Source organism: Anolis carolinensis, unplaced genomic scaffold (assembly GCF_035594765.1).
Source record: "Anolis carolinensis isolate JA03-04 unplaced genomic scaffold, rAnoCar3.1.pri scaffold_10, whole genome shotgun sequence".
Lineage (NCBI taxonomy): Eukaryota > Metazoa > Chordata > Lepidosauria > Squamata > Dactyloidae > Anolis > Anolis carolinensis.
Genome location: NW_026943821.1, coordinates 19,387,305 through 19,410,975, shown reverse-complemented (window position 1 = coordinate 19,410,975; position 23,671 = coordinate 19,387,305). Strand labels below are relative to the sequence as shown.

The following is a 23,671-nucleotide window of genomic DNA, read 5'->3' as shown; positions in this document are numbered from 1 at the left end:
GTTCAGGAGGAACACACTGCAGTGATGTCCAAAGCATGCCCACCCGGGGTGGTTTTTGCAGCCTTTGACCCCCTCCAGACTCCCCAAAATGCCTCTCCTCCATTCTCCAGAGATGAATTATGTATTTATTTATTTATTTTGTTTACAGCATTTATATTCCACCCTTCTCACCCCGAAGGGGACTCAGGGCGGATCACATTACACATATAGGCAAACATTCAATGCCTTTTAGCATAGAACAAAGACAAGACAAACACAGGCTCCGAGCAGGCCTCGAACTCATGACCTCCTGGTCAAAGTGATTCATTGCAGCTGGTTGCAGCTGGCTTGCTCTCCAGCCTGCGCCACAGCCCAGGCCCATTGACTCTCCCAGGCAGCTCTGTGTTTTTCTCAATTGGAGGCAACCCCTTTCCCTTTGCCGCTTTTGACTTTCAAAATGCAGAAGTGAATCCTGGGCCACTCCCAGTTTTCTTATGGGAGAACTTGTCCTGGTTTGCAGTCACTGAGGATCCCAAGACCATCAGCTTGGGGTTCAGGCAGAATCGTTCCCCAGAAACTCTGCTAGGGACCAAATCCAGGAAAACATAGGAAGTTGCCTCTGCCCTGTGTCACCTGGGCCAGTATTGCCAGCTCTGAGCAGCACCAAACATGGCTCTTTTCCAGGACCCTCATTATTGTTGTTGTTGTTATTGACACAGTAGATTAAACCCTTGTGCCCGCAGGACTGTTGACTTGAAGACTGAGTTGCTGACCTGAAGGCTGCCGGTTCAAATCCAACCCAATTGCATATTTATAAGTGTATTTTCATGAATGCCTAATGTATTTAATTTTAATTGATTTGTAATGTACTGTATTATTTTTATATATGTGCTCTTATTGTAAGCCGCCCTGAGTCCTCTATTGGGTGTGAAGGGCAGGATACAAATACGGTAATAAATAAATAAACCCAGGGAGAGCTTGGATGAGCTCCCTCTGTCAGCTCTAGCTTCCCATGCGAGGACATGAGAGATGGCACAAGGATGGTAAAAACATAAAAACAATCCTGGGCAACGTCCTTGCAGACGGCCAATTCTCTCACACCAGAAACAACTTGCAGTTTCTCAAGTCACTCCTGACACACACAAAAAATTATCATCATCATCATGTTTATTTATACCCCGCTTTTTCTCTCCACAAGGAGACTCAAAGCAGCTTACATCAAAAAGCATTTCCAAACAATTTAAAATCTGCAATTATACAAACAATAAAACAGGTGGCCGCTCTCCCAACGGCCGGCGAGCCACTTTGCAAGGCCAAAGTCCACATTCCAAGTGGCCTTTCCTGTATCTGTGTGCAAAAAAGCAAACAAAGCAGGTGAGGGTTGTTGTATGTCTTTCGGGCTGTGTGGCCATGTTCCAAAGCAGGTGAGCTTTGCCGCCAAACCTTCAAACTTTCCCGCCCGAGATCTGCAATCTTGCATGGCAACTGTTTGCCCTCCTCCCTGGCACCACTCCTTCCTTTTGGCAGCAGCCTGAAGGAGAAAGGCCACCCCGGGATCCCTCAGGCTCTATGGGCGTCTCTCGATCTCCTTTAAGGGCTTGACCAGAGCTGGCACAGTATGGCATTCTGAGCACTGGACTAAGGCTCCCTGAGGCCAAGCTTCAAATCCCTGCTCAATCAAGCAACCTGGCCAGGTCGCACTCTCTCAGCCTCAGAAGAAGGCAAAGGGTAGCCCCTCTGAAGAAATCCTGGCAATAAAACCATAGGAAAGGGTTGCCAAAAGTCAAGGGAAGATGTAAAGGCACAGAACCATGACTGCAAAGGGCTTAAACACAGCTCCAGGATCAAACCGAAAGGAGGGACATCCTGCAACACATTTTGCTCTAATTTTTCAGTGAACCATTCACTCCTCTTTTATGGGACAAGAAAAAAAAACATGTGGAATAAGATCCAAAGCAGGTACCAATAATTGCCTATCAACAACACCACCATCACCTTCCAAATCTTTTTAAAATGCTCCCTTCCTTCCAATGCTCTAAAGTCACAGATGAGACTTGGATGGACTTGGCTGACCTTATAAAGGGCATCTTTGGGGCATGCATTTGGACGGGAGTTGGTTTTGCAACTTCAGAGAGCACCCTTATTTCCTTCGAACCTTGGTTTGTTCTGCTTTCGGTGCATTTGGTGCAGAGACAAGAAGGGCGAGAAGCAGAACCGAAGACTCTTAAGTCTTGGTTCCTCCTTTGCAAACCAAAAATCCCGCTGTGGCAGCTGCAAATCTTTGCAATGCACTCCCAGGCATATTTACTTTCTACCGTATGTTCCTTGAGATATAACTTCCTTTAAAATACACACACTGCTTTCGAAATCCAAGGCCAAACTGTGCTGTTGTTTCTGCCCAAATGTTGCCTTTTGCCTTCCAGTAAACCTGGCTGGCAACTCCCGGGCAAATATTCACTTTGGCCATTTTCATATTCACTGCCTTTGCCACTCAATAGCTTTTTTACTCTGTATTTCCACCACTTGCGTTTGCATGCCACCTGGAGATCTGGGGCAGGGCATCAATCTTTTACTAAAGAATCAATAATTCATGCTGCCGTCTGCCCATGCCGAGGAGGCTGGGGCTGGAGACTCCGGGTGGTGGAAAGGCAGCAATGGATCAAAATGGCACAGACACTTTGGGCAAATGCAGATTTTGCATCTGTCGGGCTCCAAATCAAACCTCCCCCTTCCTTTAGCCCCATTTTGCAGACGCTTCTCCTTCCAGGAAGGCTGCGGCCCGGATCAGGGAACCTCTAAGCGCCTTGAAGAAGGGATTTTGATTAAAAGCTGCAGGCTGAGTTGCCAGGGAGGCGGGGGCTGCTCCTCTTGGCTAATCCCACTGTCATGGATGACCTTATCTTTGGCTCAAGCTAGTTAGCTAAAGTGGCCGGCGGGAGGGGGGGGGGAAGCCGTCGGGGGCACAGATGGGCCACTGGCCTTGATGCGCCAAGGATTAGCCCCGGGCAGATGGAGCCAAAGTGGCACCCGAGGCTCCGGGCTCCCCCTTCCCTGCACTCACACGCACATATTCTTGAAGTACGCACAAATCCCCCCCCCCCCATTTTGCCATCTAGTGGGTCTGGTTTAGTCTGTTGCAGGATTTGCATCTAGAGTCAGAAGGGACTCCGCCCCCAGTCCAACCCCCTTCTGTTATGCAGGAAGACACAATCAAAGTGTTCCTGACAGATGGCCACCCAGCTTCTGTTTTATCATGATGTTGAGAACCTGCAAAAAAAGTGCATGGCGGACATATAAGATGCGCATAAGAATACAACAGAGGAGTGGTGAAATAATAATAATAATATAATTATTCTGGGACTTCCGAATTCAGACAGACGGAGTGTTGGAGCACAATACTCCTGTCCTCACGATCGCGTTAAAAAACAAAGTATGAATTGTCGATGTTGCAATCCCAGGTGACAGCAGGATTGAAGAGAAACAACTAGAAAAGCTGGCACAATATGAGGATTTAAAGATCCAATTGCAAAGACTGTGGCACAAGCCAGTCAAGGTGGTCCCAGTGGTGACTGGCACACTGGGTGCAGTGCCTAAAGACCTTGGCCTGCACTTGAACACAATCGGTGCTGACAAAATTACCATCTACCAACTGCAGAAGGCCACCTTACTGGGATCTGCACGCATTATTCGCCGATACATCACACAGCCCGAGACACTTGGGAAGTGTCCAACGTGTGATCCAATACAACAGCTGGCAGAGTGTCTGCTGTGGACTCATCTTGTTGTGTTTCAAATAATAATAATAATAATAATAATAATAATAATAATAATAATAATAATAATAATACATCACAGTGTGGAAAAGAAAAAGGTTTGGATCATTGATGTCGCCATCCCAGATGACAGTCGCATTGACGAAAAACAACAGGAAAAACTCAGCCGCTATCAGGACATCAAGATTAAACTTCAGAGACTCTGGCAGAAACCAGTGCAGGTGGTCCCAGTGGTGATCGGCACACTGGATGCCGTGCCAAAAGATCTCAGCCGGCATTTGGAAACAATAGACACTGACGAAATTACGATCTGCCAACTGCAAAAGGCCACCCTACTGGTATCTGCACGCATCATCCGAAAATACATCGCACAGTCCTAGACACTTGGGAAGTGTTCGACTTGTGATTCTGTGATACGAAATCCAGCATATCTATCTCGTTTGCTGTGTCATAATAAAATAATAGATTATTATTATAATAACACTTGGGAAGTATTCAACTTGTGATTTTATGATACGAAATCCAGCATGTCTATCTTGTTTGCTGTGTCATACAAATAATAATAATAATGCATATCTGTTTATGCCTTATTGTAAATTTGGTTTCATAGGTTAGTTATATGTATGGTTGACTTGTATTGTTTTTAAAATGTGAGCTGCTCTGGGTCCTGTTTAGGGAAAAAAGCAGGATACAAATAAAGCATTATTATTGTTATTATTATTATTATCATTATTATTCTGACACAAAGACAGAACAAACGAAATCCAGCATATATATCTTGTTTGCTGTGTCATACTGTGTTTTGGTATCAGAATAATAATAATAATAATAATAATAATAATAATAATAATAATAACAACAAAATCCAGCATATCTATCTTGTTTGCTGTGTCATACAATAATAATAATAATAATAATAATAATAATAATAATAATAATAATAATGCTTTATTTGTATCCCACTTTTCTCCCTAAGCAGGACCCAAAGCAGCATACATTTTAAAAACAATACAAGTCAACCATACATATAACAATAACTTATGAAACCAAATTTACAAGAAGACATAAATAGATATGCATTATTATTATTATTATTATTATTATTATTATTATTATTATTATTATTATTATTATTATTCCTTTTTTTTCTCTGTCTCTCCAAAAAAGAGACTCAAAGCTGCTCACAATAAAACCAATACAATGCAATTCAAACCTAAATGAGCTGTCAGATTTTAAAAACCATCTCTTCCAGCAAAAGGCCTACCCAGCCAGTTTTCAGCATGAACTTTAAACTCTTTTCCTGGTTTTTAATCTCTGTCCTTACAATACGTATTTTATAGCAATGTGTTTTAATATGTATCTTTTATAGAACTAGATTTTAATATGTGTTTATAGAATTTTTGTAATGTTTGTGTGTTTTGACCGTGCTGTAACCTGCTTCAAGCCACAAGAGGTAAGAAATAAAATTATTATTATTATCATCATCATCATCATCATCATCATCATCATCATCATTATTATTATATTTGAGTGAGGAAGCAACCAGCCTCTGCAATACAAAAATATATAATCTTCACCTCTCAAACAAGTAGAAAGTTTTAAGATTGGCACTGTAGTACCAAGGCTGTGTCCTTTGGGTGGATGGGGCCATGAGTCCCAGGGTCAAGAGATGCTGTGCGGTCAGTGTTAGGCCAGTTCCGGGGTCCCGATCCCAGCCTCCTCCTCCTCCTCTGTCCACTTTGTGCCATTGTCCAGAGAGGTCTTAGGGGAAGCTGAGCTTTGCTGCCTCAGTTTCTTCAAGTGGAAGTGGTGGGACTTGGATTTGAGGTGAGCTGCCGAGACACGAAGAATAGATAGAATACAATAACTTTATTGTCACTGTACATCGTACAACAAAATTAAATGCCGTCCCCAATATGCATTACATATGTACAATAACAAAGCAAAACACTCATTGGTTTGTTGAGAATTTTCCAGGCTGTATGGCCATGTTCCAGAAGTATTCTCCCCTGACGTTTCGCCCACATCCATCCTCACAACCTCTGAGGATGCCTGCCATAGATGTGGGCGAAACGTCAGGAGAGAATACTTCTGGAACATGGCCATACAGTCCGGAAAACTCACAGCAACGTAAAAACGTACAAAAGGTAAACGTTAATATGAATTAAACTGAATGATACCAGTATCTGACAATGTTAGGGGAAATTGCACAAGACAAAGTTTTTTTTCAGTTTAATAAACCTTCCCCATGTTTATATGATAGAACCAATTAGGAAATGGCATTTATATATACATATATATATATGTGTGTGTGTGTGTGTGTGTATAATTGGCATAGCATGTTACTATGCTTATATATATATATATATATATATATAGAGAGAGAGAGAGAGAGAGAGAGAGAGAGAGAGAGAGAGAGAATATAATATACAACTTAATTTACAATAATATATAATAATATAATACAGTAGAGTCTCACTTATCCAAGCTAAACGGGCCGGCAGAAGCTTGGATAAGCGAATATCTTGGATAATAAAGAGGGATTAAGGAAAAGCCTATTACACATTAAACAAATACAACAAATTTGACAGAAAAAGGAGTTCAATACGCAGTAATGTTATGCTGTAATTACAGTATTTACTAATTTAGCACCAAAATATCACGATATATTGAAAACATTGACTACAAAAATGGCTTGGATAATCCAGAAGCTTGGATAAATGAGCCTCTACTGTATACTGTATGTACATATAATATTGATAATATTATAATGTATTACGATATAATACTGATAATAATACAATTTAATAATATTATTTATATATTATATATAAAATGTAATATTACTAATACTATTACAATGTAATGATATAGTACAATATAGTAATTTAATGCTAGTATTGTACTATGCTAATAATATAATGTATTGTATGTGAATGTAATTTGTAAGCCACTCTGAGTCCCCTTTGGGGTGAGAAGGGTGGCATATAAATGTAGTAAATAAATAAATAAATAAATTTATAACCCAGGAACAAAAATAGTGTTACGTAGTGTTATGACAGTCTTTCTCTCCCGGAGGAGAAGGTCCAGGGAGGCCAAACGGAGCCCAGAATTCATATGGAATCTTCTGTTTCTCCCTTCCCTTTGTCCAAGGAGCAGACAATGGGAGTGTCTCCTGTTACATGGGGGGGGGGGGGGGGGGGGTCTGAAGAGAGGTCTGGGCGGCAGCAACAGATGGCCACTTCTTCTTGGAACTGGGCTTAGGTTGCCCACCGCCCCTCTTTCTGCAAAGGGGCCCCTTCCATAAAGGAGAGCTGTAAACAATGCCTTGGGGAGAAGGGTCCTTTTGTTGGGGGATGGAGGAGGAGGAGAAGCCTTTCTTTCCCCAAAGAATGGGGATGGGGGATGCAATTGCCCCTTTGCCCTGCTGTTTCCACCCCTTTCCCTCTCTCAAGCCCCGCTGCTCTCTGACTCCGTCCCCTGAAGCCTCACCTTTCCATTCTCGGTCGCCAATGATGACTCTCTGGCAGGCCTCGCAGGGATGGCAGCTCCGCTTGTCCTCCTCCAAAGGGTCGCGGGGCACTTTGATGGGCTCCGCAGCTGGTGTTCGGCCCTAGGGGAGGAAACAATACATAATGGAAAATCACAGAGTTGGAACGGGCACCCAAAGGCCATCCAGTCCAGCCCCCTTCCGCCAGGCAGGAAGATGAAGTCCAAGCCTTCCTGACAAATGGCCATACAGCCTCGTAGGATCCCAGAGTTGAAAGGAATCCCCAAAGACTATCACATCCTCCTGTCGGGCAGGAAGGCACAGTCAGAGCCCTCCTGACAGATGGCCATACAACCTCCTAGAATTCCAGATGGAAAAGGCACCCAATGGCTATCCAGTCCAACCCCTTCTGCCAGGCAGGAAGACACAGTCCAACCCCTCCCGAAAGATGGCCATACATTCTTATTGAATCCCATAATTGGAAGGGGCACCCAATGGCTATCCATTCCAACCCCCTTCTGCCAGGCAGGAAGGCACAGTCCAACCCCTCCCCAAAGATGGCCATGCAGCCTCAAAGAATCTCATAGTTGGAAGGGGCACCCAATGGCTATCCAGTCCAACCCCTTCTGCCAGGCAGGAAGACACAGTCCAACCCCTCCCGAAAGATGGCCATACATTCTTATTGAATCCCATAATTGGAAGGGGCACCCAATGGCTATCCATTCCAACCCCCTTCTGCCAGGCAGGAAGGCACAGTCCAACCCCTCCCCAAAGATGGCCATGCAGCCTCAAAGAATCTCATAGTTGGAAGGGGCACCCAATGGCTATCCAGTCCAACCCCTTCTGTCAGGCAGGAAGGCACAGTCCAAGCCCTCCCAAAAGATGGCCATACAGCTTCATAGAATCCCATAGCTGGAAGGGGCACCCAATGGCTATCCAGTCCAACCCCCTTCTACCAGGCAGGAAGACACAGTCCAACCCCTCCCGAAAGATGGCCATACATCCTTATAAAAAGGTAAAGGTTTTCCCCTGACGTTAAGTCCAGTCGTGACTGACTCTGGGGGTTGGTGCTCATCTCCATTTCTAAGCCGAAGAGCCGGCATTGTCCGTAGACACCTCCAAGGTCATGTGACCGGCATGACTGCATGGAGCGCTGTTACCTTCTATAAATCCTTATAGAATCCCATAATTGGAAGGGACACCCAATGGCTATCCAATCCAACACCCTTTTTATTTGTGGGTTCAAAGCCCAGTGGACCCTAACCACTAACCTGCAGGAAGCTCTCCACGATTCCGACGGCGGGCTCCAAGACTTTCTCCTCCCATTTGGAGAGATCTGAGACGTCCAGGCCATAAACAGGGGGAACGTTGGGTCCGGGGCCTGTGGAGAAACCCAGCAGAGACCATCAATGGTCAACACCATCTATGTCCTCACACATTCCTCAGTTTCCTTCCAACTATGGGATTCTGCTGCTCCGGAGGCCGTGACACAATGGAGCCACTTCTAAGCCGAAGAGCCGGCATTGTCCTTAGACACCTCCAAGGTCATGTGGTCGGCATGACGGCATGGAGCGCCGCTACCTTCCCGCCGGAGCGGTACCCATTAATCTACTCACATTTGAATGTTTTCAAACTGCTAGGTTGGCAGAAGCTGGGGCTAACAGCAGGAGCTCACTCTGCTGGCCGGATTCGAACTGCCGACCTTTCAATCAGCAAGTTCAGCAGCTTAGCGGTTTAACCTGCTGTGCCACTGGGGGCCCCTTCCAATAATATTGCACTTGGAGACTCCTTCTCTAAAGGTTTTTAAGCAAAGGATGGATGGCCATCTGTTGGGAGAGCTCTATGTTTCCTATACATTCTATTCACATACAGTAGAGTCTCACTGATCCAACATTCTGGATTATCCAACACATTTTTGTAGTCAATGTTTTCAATATATTGTGATATTTTGGTGCTAAATTCGTAAATACAGTAATTACTACATAGTATTACTGCGTATTGAACTACTTTTTCTGTCAAATTTGTTGCATAAATTTTAAATTCGGGGGTGCTTTGAATGCGATTTCCTGCTTCTTGGCAGGGGGTTGGACTGGATGGCCCATGAGGTCTCTTCCAACTCTACTATTCTATGATTCTATGTTTTGGTGCTTAATTTGTAAAATCATAACCTAATTTAATGTTTAATAGGCTTTTCCTTAATCTCTCCTTATTATTCAACATATTCGCTTATCCAACATTCTGCCGGCCTGTTTACGTTGGATAAGCGAGACTCTACTGTAGTTTGAAAGTAATTTTATACACATTACTTTTCATAATTTTGAGCGGGAAATGAAATTTGTTTACACTGAACCATCAGAAAGCAAAAAAAATTTTTGGAGTTTTGGAGGAGTTTGGAACTTTGGATAAGGATTGCTCAAACTGTACTGTACTGTTGCTTTGATTGTGTCCTCCTCCCTGGCAGAATGGGGTTGGATGGCCTTTGGGAGTCCCTTCCAACTCTGATTCTCTGAGGCTTTATCAGTCAGGAGGGCTTTGATTGTGGCAGAATAGGGTTGGACTAGATGGCCTTTGGAGATCCCTTCCAACTCCACGATTCCCAGGTGGCTGCACCGGTTCGACAGCTCGACGGCAACGGGGCCAAAAAGCCCTCCTGGGACAAGGACCCGAGCAGGCGATGCCTCTTCTGATGCCACAAAGCCCTGCTGAGGGCCCAGGCGCACCTGTCGGCACTCCTCACCTGGCGCCCGTACTTGCACCTGCATCCCTTCTGCCCTCTGCTGTCTCGCGTTTCTCCGAAGGTTTGTCCTCCGCTTGAACTGACCCGAAGGAGGAGGAGGAAGGACTTCCCTCGGCTCCCAGCTGCCAGCCCTGGACAGACTCCAAGGCATTGGTGCCAAGGGAGGCCAGCCCAGACATGCCGTGCCATGCCGCTCTCCCTCTACAGCATCCAAGGAAGAGAATCCAGAGTTGGAAGGAACCCCAAAGGCCATGTAGTCCAGCCCCCTCCTGCCAGGCAGGAAGACATAACCCAAGCTCTCCCGACAGATGACCATCCATCCTCATAGACATTTGCAGGTTCTTGGAGAAATAGGGCTGTAAAATTAAAGATTTCTAGAGCTGGAAAGGACCCCAAAGGCTATGTAGTTCAGTCCCCTTCTGCTAGGCAGGAAGACACAATACAAGCCCTTCCGACAGATGGCCATCTATCCTCATAGACATTTACAGGTTCTTGGAGAAATAGGGCTGTAAAATTAAAGATTCCTAGAGCTGAAAAGGATTCCAAAGGCTCTGTAGTTCAGTCCCCTTCTGCCAGGCAGGTAGGCACAATCCAAACCCTACCAACAGATGGCCATCCATCCTCATAGATATTTGTAGGTTCTTGGAGAAATAGGGCTGTAGAATTAAATACTCCTAAAGCTGGAAGGGACTGCAAAGGCCATGTAGTCCAGATCATCTTCTGCCAGGCAAGAAGACACAAACCAAGCCCTACCAACAGATGGTCATCCAGCCTCATAGACATTTTCAGGTTCTTGGAGAAATAGGACTGTAGAATTAGAGACTCCTAGAGCTGGAAGGGACCCCAAAGGCCAACCAATCCAGACCATCTTCTGCCAGGCAGAAATAGGGCTGCGAGCCCAAAGGCCATGTAGTCCAGCCCCCTTCTGCCAGGCAGGTAGGCACAATCGAAACCCTACCAACAGATGGCCATCCAGCCTCATAGACAATTGCAGGTTCTTGGAGAAACAGGGCTGTAGAATTAAAGACTTTTAGAGCTGGAAAGGACCCCAAAGTCTATGTAGTTCAGTCCCCTTCTGCTGGGCAGGAAGACATAACCCAAGCTCTCCCGACAGATGGCCATCCATCCTCATAGACATTTGCAGGTTCTCTGAGAAATAGGGTTATAAAATTAAAGACTCCTAAAGCTGAAAAGGACCCCAAAGGCTATGTAGTCCAGATTATCTTCTGCCAGGCAGGAAGGTACAATCCAAGCCCTCTAAACAGATGGCCATCCAGCCTCATAGACAATTGCAGGTTCTTGGAGAAACAGGGCTGTAGAATTAAAGACTTCTAGAGCTGGAAGGGACCCCAAAGGCCACCCAATCCAGACCATCTTTTGTCAGGCAGGAAGGTACAATCCAAGCCCTCTAAACAGATGGCCATCCAGCCTCATAGACAATTGTAGGTTCTTGGAGAAACAGGGCTGTAGAATTAAAGACTTCTTGAGCTGGAAAGGACCCCAAAGGCTATGTAGTTCAGTCCCCTTCTGCTAGGCACGAAGCGACAACACAAGCCCTCCCAACAGATGGCCATCAAGCCCCATAGATATTTGCAGGTTTTTGGAGAAATAGGGATGTAGAATTAAAGACTCCTACAGCTGGAAGGGACCCTGCACATGCCCAAATGAACCCTGGCGTTGATTCTTAGCTGCAGAATTGTAGGGGAAAGAGCTGGCAAACATTTGCTGGAAACGGGGCACACTTACGCCGGAGGAAGCGGTTCCGGACCCACTTGTTCTGCCTCCGGGCGTAGCGCTTGGTCACGATCTTCAGGGCCTCGATGCCTGGAACGAGCCAAAAAGAAAGGTACCCATATTGACTCAGTTTTAAGTCTAATGTGCACCTCAATTTTCAAAACCCTAAAAACAAAGAAAAGTATTTGTTGCCAAATCGTGGGAGCTGCCAAAGAATGCTGATGCCTTATCAAACTACAAGTCCCAGGATTGCATAGCACTGAACCCTGGCCATTTTACTGGAGATGAAGTCAATCAAACAGGGGCTCCAGGTATTCCTGAAGCAGCTTCCCCTTTTGCTTTGGCTTAGCACTAAGATCACCATATGACGTGAATGTAATATCGATCCTAATTTTGGGAAGGAAATTTAGCCCAAAAGAGGCGAGCATTAGATTTGAGTAAATAGGGTAATTGCAAAGCAAAGGGGGGTGAAGGGGAAAGAGAGCCTGGGCCGAGGCCAGGAGTCAGGCGCCAGGCAGGTGAGGCGCATCTCTTTGCCAAAAGCCGCAAGGAAGAGGGAAGGTTCGCTTTCGGAGATGAGAAAAGAGGAGAAGGCATGCAAAGGAGAGACGGCGCAGAAGCTGGGCAAAGCTTTGTGCAGGTTGCAACCCGTCCTTCCCTTGAGGAAGAACCCTGACATTTCGTGACAAGGCTGGGAACGCTGATCCCATGACGTTCCCGGGAAATGTTTTCAGATCTCTGCATCAGGAGAGCCAAGCCCCACCACCATCCCGGTGCCTATCCTGTCCATTTTAATCTATGCATTTTAAAATTACATTTTACTAGTATTATTGGGGTGCACTCTTTGATCTCTGTTGTTATGATATGTATTTTAATGGTCTTTTGTTTTATTCATGTATTTTTTAACTACGTTGAACCCCGCCTCAAGCTGTAAGGAGAGGCAGGTAAACAAATACACCATATTATTACACTATGTAACACAATTTTTGTTCCTGATTTATAAATGTCATTTTCTAACTTGTTCTATCATGAAAACATGGAGAAAGTTTATTAAACTGCAAAAGCTTTGTTATTGCAGGAGGGACATCCTGCTGCACATTCTGCAATAGATTTTCAATGATATCTCAGAGAATCCCAACCCAGTCAACCTAGTTTGTGGCAGCCACAACTACTTTTAAAGTAAGTACCGCACAATTAAACAGGAAATAAGACTTTCAAACCAGGAACAGAACATTTTTCAAATTTTGTTATATAGTGTTATGATTACTATCATTGGTATTATTACCATTCCTGTATTTCTTTCATTCTAAGATGCTGATTGTCATTTCCATACCGCCAACAGAAAAAAAGATATGAGAAAGCACCTGCCATCCTAATGTACACACCCCATTGATAGAGATGTTTACTATTTATTGAAATGCTTATAATGTAAGCTGCTTTGACTCTCCTTTGTGGAGAGAAAAAGTGCGGCATTAATAATAATAATAATAATAACAACAATAATAATAATGTGTCATTGAAGGCTTTCACTGCTGGAATCACAACCTCTGAAGATGCGTGCCATAGATGTGGGTGAAGCGTCATGAGAGGATGCTTCAGGAACATGGTCATACAGGCTGGAAAACTCACAACCCAATAATGATGATGATGATGATGATTTTGTGATATGAAAACTAGCATATACATCTTGTTTGCTGTGTCATGCTATTTCTTTGTGTCAATAATAATAATAAATGGGGGAAAGTGCATCAGAATTGAGGAAATGTATTATTATTATTATTATTTTATTATGACACAGAAAACAATATAGATATGCTGGATTTCATATCACAAAATCACAAGTTGAACACTTCCCAAGTGCCGAGGACTGTGTGATGTATTTTTGGATGATGCGTGATCCCAGTAGGGTGGCTTTTTGGAGTTGGCAGATCGTGATTTTGTCAATGTCTATTGTTTCCGAATGCCGGCTGAGATCTTTTGGCACGGCACCCAGTGTGCCAATCACCACCAGGACCATCTGCACTGGTTTCTGCCAGTTAATACTGATTAATTATTAATAATAATTATTAATATTATGATTATTACAACTCACAGCAGCACCCTACCCAAACATGGAGAATACTGGGAGTCACAGGACAAGACACAGGCCGTTACACCATTCAAACAGGAAATGCCTTTGTTCAAATTTTCACAAAAAGAAGACAGGATAAATGTGTTTATTCCTGCTACCAAGAGCAACGCCATCCCTGCAAGGTTGATCCCTCACCTTTCTCCAGGAGCTGCTGACTCTCCTCCTCCGGACATTGGCCCTCCGTGAGGAGGAACTGGTGAAATTCCTTGAAGCCAATGGACTGGAAAATACCATGTTGGTAGTCCTGGCTGAGAGGGAAAGAAGCAGAGTCATGATCCAAACCGCTCCGGTGGGCAAAGCGCAAGGCATGCACTGCATTCATTGTGGGCCCATATTAGCCCAGGGACAACGTAGCCCACAGGCAGCCCCTGGAAACAGACTTTGTAGTCCTCAGTCCCTCCAAAATCAGAGGATCCTAGAGTCGGAGGGGGCACCCAAAGGCCATCCAGTCCACCCTCCTTCTGGCAGGCAGGAAGATGCAGTCCAACAGATGGCCACACAGCCTCACAGAATCTGGAAGGCACCATCCAATCACACCTGACAGGTGGCCATCCAGAGAAAGAGACACCATTGGACTCCCAGGTATATTTCACTAGAGTTGGAAGGGAACCCCCAAAGGCAATCCAGTCCGCACTCCATTCTGCCACGCATAAAGACACCATCCAACCCCTCCTGACAGATGGCTATCTATGTTTAAAATCCTCCAGAGAAGGAGACTCCAATAAGCCAAAAATACCCTTCCAAGAAAGCTGCCCACCTTTTGTTCCCTAAGGCCCCTGCAGAGACCCCTTCTCACCGATTCTCCGCCACCTTCTGCTGGTTGTGCCGCCAGTGAAAGCTGCGCAGCTCCTCCAGGAGCCCAGCTTGGAGCATGGCCTCTACGCGTTGCTCCAGGCGCTCCTCCAGGACTGAGAAAAAAGACATCCACAAGGAGAGGCCCACTGAGTACCCAAAAGAGGACTGACAAAGTACAGGGAGGCTAGCACTTACACTGTAGACTGAAGAAGGCGGTTTGAGACCACAGTCCCTGCCATGGCTCAATGCTACGGAATCACAGGAAGTTTTGTAGTCCTGCAAGCTCTTTTGCCTTCTCTGCTGAAGAGTGCGGGTACCTCACCAAACTGCAACTCCCAAAATTCCATAGCACTGGGTCATGGTAGGTGTCCCAATGGGCAATCTAGTGTCAAACTGTATTTACAGTGTATGTAGATGCTCTCTTTCATGTGGGAAGTACTGCAAAGCATTGGGGCCATGTGCTTCCGGCCAATCCCTCTCTTTTTTTACCTGCCTGTTCTGCATGAAGCCAGAAGATGCAAGGGTTGGGGTACTTTAAGGGCCCTCCCAAGGGCCCCCCACCCTCCTCTTCATGTTGCTGCCGCAGGAGCTCGCTGTGCGGGATGCCGGTTTCCTCAAAGATTTGCAAGCTCCTGTCGGAGAGAGAGAGACCCAGAAATGTTTTCAAGGCAAGAAGAAGGTCCAAAATACCCAACCCTTCCCACATTTTTATACATACATATTATTTAGTTATGCAGATAGGTTTTAACAGTTGTAATTACAACTTTTTTCCATATATCCATAAATTTCTATCTGAGTCCTGCTTCTGGATTGGCTTATACTTGAGTATATACGGTAATCAGAGTTATCTTAAATTACAGTGGTTTGTAAATATTTAAAAAATTAAACCTATGGATGGCTCAATTAATGTAATTGTATTGATATCCGTTTTTATTTTTGAAATTTAGCAGCTGCTGCTGCATTTCCCACCCTCATCTTATACTCAAGTCAATAAGTTTTCCCAGTTTTTGTACCTTGACTTAAATTTGGGTCAGCTTATCCTCGAGTATATACGGTATTTTACGGTTTCATCCTAATCTTTGTTTCCTGGGTAAATAACTTTTTATTCAATATATATACACAAACAAACACACACACACACACACATATGTGTGTGTGTGTATACATACATACATAACATACATGCATATACACACACACACAATTTCTGGAATCGTGACGAAACTTTGGCCAGAATCTGATTGGTGTCCTATGGATGTGCAAATCCCAATTTGGGAAGTTTTTCCTGTTATTCCTCCATCTTGTAATGTGTGTGTGTGTGTGTGTGTGTGTGTGTGTGTGTTACAAGATGGAGCAAATAACAGGAAAAACTCTTCCCAAATTGGGATTTGCACATCCATAGGACACCAGTTAGATTCTGGACTAAGCTTTGTCACGTTTCCAGAAATTCATTATTGAGCCTCCTTTCTTATTGTAACCTCCTGGTTGGAATGGCTGGAGTGCTGCAGGGTGCATCTACTTGGCTGAATTAATGCAGTGTGAAGCCCCTTTTAGCTTCCCAGGAGTTGCAAGTTGGGTGGAGGGCTGGCTGAAAAGGCTAAAGGCTTTGCAAAACTACAACTCTCAGGATTCCACAGCAATGAGCCAGGACAATTGGCTCAGTGTCAAACGTCCTTGATTTTACATGGCTCAAAGTGATAGAATCCCAGGAATGTCAGTCTAATGGGGAACCAGCACTCTTTGGCAGAGAAGGCCGCAGTGGCGCAACAGGTTAAACCGCTGAGCTGCTGAACTTGCTGACCCAAAGGTTGGCAGTTCAAATTCGCAGGACAAGATGAGCTCCTGCCAACCTAGCAGTTCAAAAACATGTGAGTAGCTCAAAAGGTACTGCCTCAGCAAGAACATAAGCGGCGCTCCATGCAGTCATGCCGGCCACATGACCAGGAGGTGTCTATGGACAACACAGGCTCTTTGGCTTAGAAATGGAGATAAGCACCACCTCCAGAGCTGGAGATGAAGGGGAAGCCTTTACCTATATCTGTGTGTCTGTTTCATTGTTTCGAGGCATTGAATGTTTGCCTTGTGTCTCTGTATATTCTGGAATCTACCCTGAGTCCCCTCGGGGAGATAGGGTAGAATATAATAGTGATGTTGTTGTTGTTATTATTATTATATAAGGCTGAAGGTCTTGTAAAACTACAACTCCCATAGCAACAGAAGTAGTGTCAAATTCCATTCATGGTGCAGTATAGAGACACCTCTTAGGATCTCAGCCCCTTTGTCTCCATCAGGTCAACATCTCAGCCCCATCCTGGGAGCTCACCCCCAACCTCTTTCCTGACTGTTCTGGCAGGGCTGGGAACGACAGAACAAGACCGAGCTTGATCCAAACCATTTCCCACGAAAAGGAAGGCAGCAGGCGGCCCAACCGGTTGAGCAGCTTTAGCTTGAAGGAACCGGCTTGAGGGCCCACTTCACCAAGAGGCTTGGCCCAAGAGCCATGGACCAGCAGCTCTTGCATGGAGTGTCTAGCATCTATCTATCTATCTATCTATCTATCTATCTATCTATCTATCTATCTATCTGATAAACATTAAAATATGTGGATTGTTGTGAGTTTTCCGGGCCGAATGGCCATGTTCCATGCTTCTGAACCCAGGATGATGGGATTTGTAGCACACCCACATCCAGAGAGTATTGTGAACCCCACCAACAATGGATCTGGACCAAACTTGGGGCACAGGCATATCATGATCAAATTATTGGCACACTTTCAGAGGCTTCACCCAGGATGATGGGAGTTGTAGTTCACCACACAGTCTTATCCATCTTATGATGGGAGCATTCATAAAATCCAAAAACAAACAATGGTTTATAGCCAACTATGAGGTTTCTCTTGGGAAAAAAGGCTTTTAATAATAAGCTGCACTTGTAATTGCTTGCATTTAATGATTAATAATTATTTTGCATTTGTTATTGCTGGATTGGAATTGGCACCGTTTCAAATGGTATTGAGTCCTCTTTATCATCTGAAACATGCAAAAGTTAATGAAGTACTTTATTCATGAATTGTGGGATTTATAAGCTAGTTATTATTATTAAACGTGTATGTGTGATTACATAATACAGGCCCTTCTCCCAAAGGAGGCATAGGTTAGCATGGAGCAAATGTAATACAATTTATGCAACACGGTTTTTGTTCCTGGGTTATAAATGTCATTTCCTAATTGGTTCCATCATAAACACTGAAAAGGTTAATTAAACTGCAAAAACTTTGTTTTTGTGGGACATAATGCAACACATTTTGCTCTAGTTTTTCAATGGATATCTCATAGAGTCTCAACCAATTCAATATAGTTTGTGGCAGCCACAAAAACAAAGTTTCTGGAGAAGAACAACTACTTTCAAAGTAAGGACCGCACAACTAAACAGGAAATAACACTTTCAAAACAGGAACAGAACATTTTTCAAATGTTATTACATACTGTTATAGCCAGACCTGCTCCTTGCAGATGGACTGTTTCAACCTCCCAGAATCAATGCTCCGATCATGATGCCAGATTAGCCCTTGGCATTGTTACACACCTGGCCACTTTGCGTTTATCGTGTGGGTGCAGCTTTGAGGCCATTTCAGGGTCCACATGGCTCAGGCGCTGATGGAGTTCCTGGCCGCTCAGTTTCTCCAGCTCTGTTTTCCGGTCCACCGCAGATCCAGGGCTCTTCTCCTGCAAACAGGCAGTTCACCCATTTGGAGGCCACATTCCTGCCCTCACTGCATAGTTACAGCACAGATATCGCTTTATCTGCCATGGCTCTGTCCTAGAAAATCCAAGTCTGGCATTCGCACGACACAATTACAGTGCCACGATACCTCCTTCATTCCCAGGAGTGAATCCTATGTAATCCTGGGATTTGTTCACAGGCAGGGAGCAATTGGGCCTCACTAAACTACAAATCCCACAATTACACAGGCAGCTAAAGCAGGATCAAAGTGCTATAAGTAAAGGTAAAGGTTTAAGTCTAGTCGTGCCCAACTCTGGCATGACTGCATGGAGCGTCGTTACTTTCCCGCCAGAGCGGTGCCTACTGATCTACTTTTATTTTGCACATTTTCAAACTGCTAGGTTGGCAGAAGCTGGAGCTGACAGCAGGCGCTCACCCCGCTGCCCAGATTCGAACCTGTGACTTTTTGATCCACAAGTTCAGCAGTTCAGCGCTTTAACATGCTGCGCCACTGAGGGCTCATACTAGTGTAATATAACTGGATGCTATGTCCCATCATAGGGAGTTCCTATTTTCAGCAGATGCATCAAATCCTCTCTGGGTTTTAGTCTAAACTTCCAAGGCATTACACTATGTAACACAATTTTTTGGGTTATAAGTGCCATTATTTCCTAATTGGTTCTATTATAAAAACATGGGAAAAGTTTATTAAAAACTCAGAAAGGCATCTGAGGATGCCTGCCATAGATATGGCCGAAATGTCAGGAGAGAATACTTCTGGAACATGGTCACACAGCCCGAAAAACATACAACAACCCTGCAATTCTAAGACACTTAGCTCTCTCTTTTAACCTTGTTGAACCTCTCCTCGAGCTGCGAGGAGAGGCAGATAATAAATCTATTATTCATATTCATATTATTGTATTTCTTCAATTCCAAGACACACTTTCCCTCCTAGATAAACATCTCTAAAAATGGGGTGCACCTTAGATTTGTAGGTTATTTTTATTGGTGGTGATGGTAATAAAATTAGGGTGCATCTGACAATGAATGGTGTCTTACATTTGAAGAGATAAGGTATTATTATTGTCATTATCATTATCATGATCATCTCCTATAGCAACAAGTGGTATCAACCCTCCCAAAGGTCCTTTTTACCTCTGTGTCGATGAGGACCTTCCAGAGCAAAGACTCGATGTAATAATTGGTCCCGCCAACCACAATCGGGATCTTCCGGGCAGCAAAGATATCTTCAATGTGACCAGTTAAGGAACTTTAGAAAGGACGCATGGCCATCTGTCAGGCGGGCTTGAATTGTGCCTCCTGCATAGCAGAAGGGGATGGACTAGATGGCTCTATCATTCTATTTTATATACTGCGCCAGAACCGGGAGCTTCATATATACATTTTTTATGATTTTGGGGACAAAGAGAAGGTATCCAGTACCTTTAAAAAGTTAACGTGATAGAGAGAAAATTGTGTCATTTATGGATTCAGATGCCAAAAGTTAGTCAAAAGCAAGTGTCATATCTATCTCAATGGAAATTGTATTTATTTTCCTACCTGCTTTCAATTGCAACTTTGACATCATGAGCTTGTTCGGAAAGGAAAGCAACGCAAACGTCCCAAAGGGAAGGATATGATGGTGGCGGCCTTGTTCCTGAAGTCCACGATGGTGTAGTTGGAGACCAAGGGGTCCACAAAGCTGAGCATGTGGTGCCTGCAAAGCTGTTGCTCCTGAGGAGAGGCTTTGTTGGTGATAATGTCCAAACCCTTATACACCTACAGAAATGGCACATACCTATTAATATATGCATATATTTGAATCTAACGCTCACCTTTTTGAACTAAATGACCTTGTCAAAATTAAGGTGTGCATTAAGATTCCCATCATATGGAAATCGTAGCGCTGATTTCAGGGTTTTGAAGACTCTGAAAAGGATTTCCCCAGGCAGGAAACAGCCAGGCTTTGAAGCTGCAAGGCCATTCAAAGCTAATCAAGCTGGCCAATTGCAACATTCACACTTGCCTCCAAAAGACAAGAGTTCTTTCTCTCACCTTGGACATTATTCCACAGATACAGTAGACTCTCTCTTATCCAAAACTTGCTTATCCAAGGTTCTGGATTATCCAAGGCATTTTTGTAGTGTATATAAACATTGTGGTCTATGTTGCGTAATGTTACATACACTTGGCTGAGGTTCTGCTATTGAATTGAGATGTGTATGAGAGCACTATGCACATTTATTTCATGGGTTTCCTTACGTAGTAACATCACAGAAGAGAATGCTTCTGGAACATGGCTATACAGGCCGGAAAACTCACAGCAACCCAGTGATTCCGGCCATGTAAGCCTTCGACAACACATTATTATTATTATTATTATTATTATTATTATTATTATTATTTTGACACAATAGCACAACAAATAAGATAGAGATGCTGGATTTCGTATTACAAAATCACAAGTCGAACACTTCCCAAGCGTTTAGGACTGTGTGAGGTATATTATTACAGTAGTCTCTCACTTATCCAAGCTAAACGGGCCGGCAGAACCTTGGATAAACAAATATCTTGGATAATTAGGAGGGATTAAGGAAAAGCCAATTAAACATCAAATTAGGTTATGATTGTACAAATTAAGCACTAAAACATTATGTTATACAACAAATTTGACAGAAATAGTAGTTCAATACGCAGTAATATTACATTGTAATTACTGTATTTACGAATCTAGCACCAGACTATCATGATATATTGAAAACATTGACTACAAAAATGCCTTGGATAATCCAGAAGCTTGGATAACTGAGTCTTGGATAATAATACAGACTCTACTGTATTATTATTGACACAACGACATAGTATAATACAGATATGCTGGATTTCGTATCACAAAATCACAAGTCGAACATTTCCCAAGCGTTTAGGACTGTGTGAGGTATATTATTATTATTTTATTATGTCACAGCAAACAAGATAGATATGCTGGATTTCATATCACAAAATCACAAGTCAAACACTTCCCAAGTGTCTAGGACTGTGTGATGTATTTTCGGATGATGCGCGCAGATCCCAGTAGGGTGGCCTTTTGCAGTTGGCAGATCGTAATTTTGTCAATGTCTATTGTTTCCAAATGCCGGCTGAGACCCAGTGTGCCCATCACCACTGGGACCACATGCACTGGTTTCTGCCAGAGTCTTTGAAGTTCAATCTTGAGGTCCTGATAGAGGCTGAGTTTTTCCTGTTGTTTTTCATCAATGCGCCTGTCACCTGGGATGGCAACATCAATGATCCAATTATTATTATTATTATTATTATTATTATTATTATTATTATTATTATTATTATTGGTTCCTCTTGCTCTCCCTCCTCCCTGGAACCTGGGCACTTTGCACATGCCTAGGGGCTTTCCTTCCTTCCCTCTCTCCCTTCTCTTCCTCCCTGCACACAAGTAGCAGCACTGTGGAGCCTGGGCACTCTGCACATGCTAAGGTTCCTCTTGCTTCCCTCCCTCTGGACCCTTTTCCTGGCTCACCTGCATGGAGTCTGCGCTGAGAAGCTCCCCGCCGAGGCGGAGGGCCAGCTGGAGGGCGAGGCGGCTCTTGCCGGTCCCCGTGGCCCCCAGGACCACCACCAGCGGGGGACGCAGCGAGGAGGCCGCCATGGAAAGACGGAAGCAGGAAGAGGAGGAGCCTCGGGGAGAGGAGGCGGAGCTCCGGGCCTCCCCTCTGACGCGCCGCCCCTGCTTTGCATGTATTTGCATATGAAAATCGGAGCGTGACCCCTGCCTGCCGCGGGGCATTCTAGATATTAGGAATAATGTAAGCAAGGGCTGCCATTTTTGTAGTCAATGTTTTCAATATATCGTGATATTTTGGTGCTAAATTCGTAAATACAGTAATTACAACATAACATTACTGCGTATTGAACTACTTTTCTGTCAAATTTGTTGTATAACATGATGTTTTGGTGCTTAATTTTTAAAATCATAACCTAATTTAATGTTTAATAGGCTTTTCCTCAATCCCTCCTTATTATCCAAGATATTCGCTTATCCAAGCTTCTGCCGGCCCGTTTAGCTTGGATAAGTGAGACTCTACTGTAATAGTATAATCTATATCTATATATATAAAAGAGTGATGGCATCACGGCAATTCACAAAACAACAAAAGTACAGGCCCCCCAACCTCAAAATTTGACAACACAACCCATCATCCACGCCTCAAGGTTGATACAACAAAAAGAAAAGAAAAATAAAGTCCTAATTAGAGGGAGAGCAATAATTTTTTTTATCCAATTGCTGCCAGTTTAGAGGGCTAATCTCTGCCCACTTCGTTGCCTAGCAACCAAGGGACAGCCAGGTTTCAGTTAGGGGACAGGCAGGTTTAGGCCTCACTGAGTCTTCTTCCACAGATTATCTAATTTGCACTGGATTATATGGCAGTGTAGACTCAAGGCCCTTCAACACAGCTATATAACCCATTTATAATCTTATATTATCTGCTTTGCACTGGATTATCTTGACTCCACACTGCCATATAATCCACTTCAGTGTGCATTTTATACAGCTGTGTAGAAGGGGCCTCATATAATCCAGTTCTAAGCAGATAATTTAAGATTAGGAATATACAGTAGAGTCTCACTTATCCAACGTAAACGGGCCGGCAGGATAAGTGAATATGTTGGATAATAAGAAGGGATTCAAGAAAAGCCAATTAAACATCAAATTAGGTAATCGTTATACAAATTAAGCACCAAAACATCATATTATACAACAAATTTGACAGAAAAAGTATTTCCATGCACAGTAATGCTATGTAGTAATTACAGTAGGGTCTCACTTATCCAACACTCGCTTATCCAACGTTCTGGATTATCCAACGCATTTTTGTAGTCAATGCTTTCAATATATCGTGATATTTTGGTGCTAAATTCATAAATACAGTAATTACTATATAGCATTACTGTGTACTGAACTACTTTTTCTGACAAATTTGTTGTCTAACATAATGTTTTGGTGCTTAATTTGTAAAATCATAACTTAATTTGATGTTTAATAGGGTTATCCTTAATTCCTCATTATCCAACATATTCGCTTATCCAACGTTCTGCCGGCCCATTTATGTTGGATAAGTGAGACTCTACTGTACTGTATTTACAAATTTACCACTAAAATATCACAATGAATTTAAAACACTGACTACAAAAACATTGATTATGAAAAGGCAGACTGCGTTGGATAAGCCAGAACATTGTATAAGCGAATGTTGGATAAGTGAGATTCTTCTTTAATATGAAATAATTAC

At 43.6% G+C, this 23,671-nt stretch overlaps 1 protein-coding gene across 3 annotated transcripts; it reads right to left on the bottom strand.

Annotated features, from left to right (window-relative positions):
* Positions 1 to 3,306: 3,306 nt before the first annotated feature.
* On the bottom strand, positions 3,307 to 22,182 carry trit1 (tRNA isopentenyltransferase 1). 3 transcript variants are annotated; one of them, XM_062962737.1, is made up of 11 exons: positions 21,901 to 22,182; positions 20,005 to 20,144; positions 19,521 to 19,620; positions 18,225 to 18,364; positions 15,129 to 15,271; positions 14,641 to 14,752; positions 13,980 to 14,092; positions 11,726 to 11,803; positions 8,514 to 8,623; positions 7,245 to 7,365; positions 3,307 to 5,584 (listed from the first exon to the last, which is right to left on the bottom strand). In XM_062962737.1, the coding sequence occupies exons 1-11, from the start codon at positions 22,165 to 22,167 to the stop codon at positions 5,439 to 5,441; spliced, it is 1,470 nt and encodes a 489-aa protein (XP_062818807.1). In that variant the 5' UTR covers positions 22,168 to 22,182; the 3' UTR covers positions 3,307 to 5,438. The 3 variants fall into 3 exon arrangements, with proteins under 3 accessions (XP_062818807.1, XP_062818809.1, XP_016852879.1); XM_062962739.1 differs by lacking the exon at positions 18,225 to 18,364 and having other exon boundaries at positions 21,901 to 22,133; XM_016997390.2 differs by lacking the exons at positions 18,225 to 18,364; positions 19,521 to 19,620 and having other exon boundaries at positions 19,926 to 20,144; positions 21,901 to 22,133.
* Positions 22,183 to 23,671: the final 1,489 nt, after the last annotated feature.

Bases quoted from the DNA above. Each gene is read 5' to 3' on its own strand.
- trit1 (XM_062962737.1), bottom strand. From the start codon at position 22,167: ATGCCCCGCGGCAGGCAGGGGTCACGCTCCGATTTTCATATGCAAATA. The intron at 18,365-19,520 runs GTAAAAAGGACC...GCCTGTTTGCAG, and splicing joins AGGTCCTCATCGACACAGAG to GAGAAGAGCCCTGGATCTGC. The intron at 7,366-8,513 runs GTTAGTGGTTAG...TTCCTCCCCTAG, and splicing joins TCGTGGAGAGCTTCCTGCAG to GGCCGAACACCAGCTGCGGA.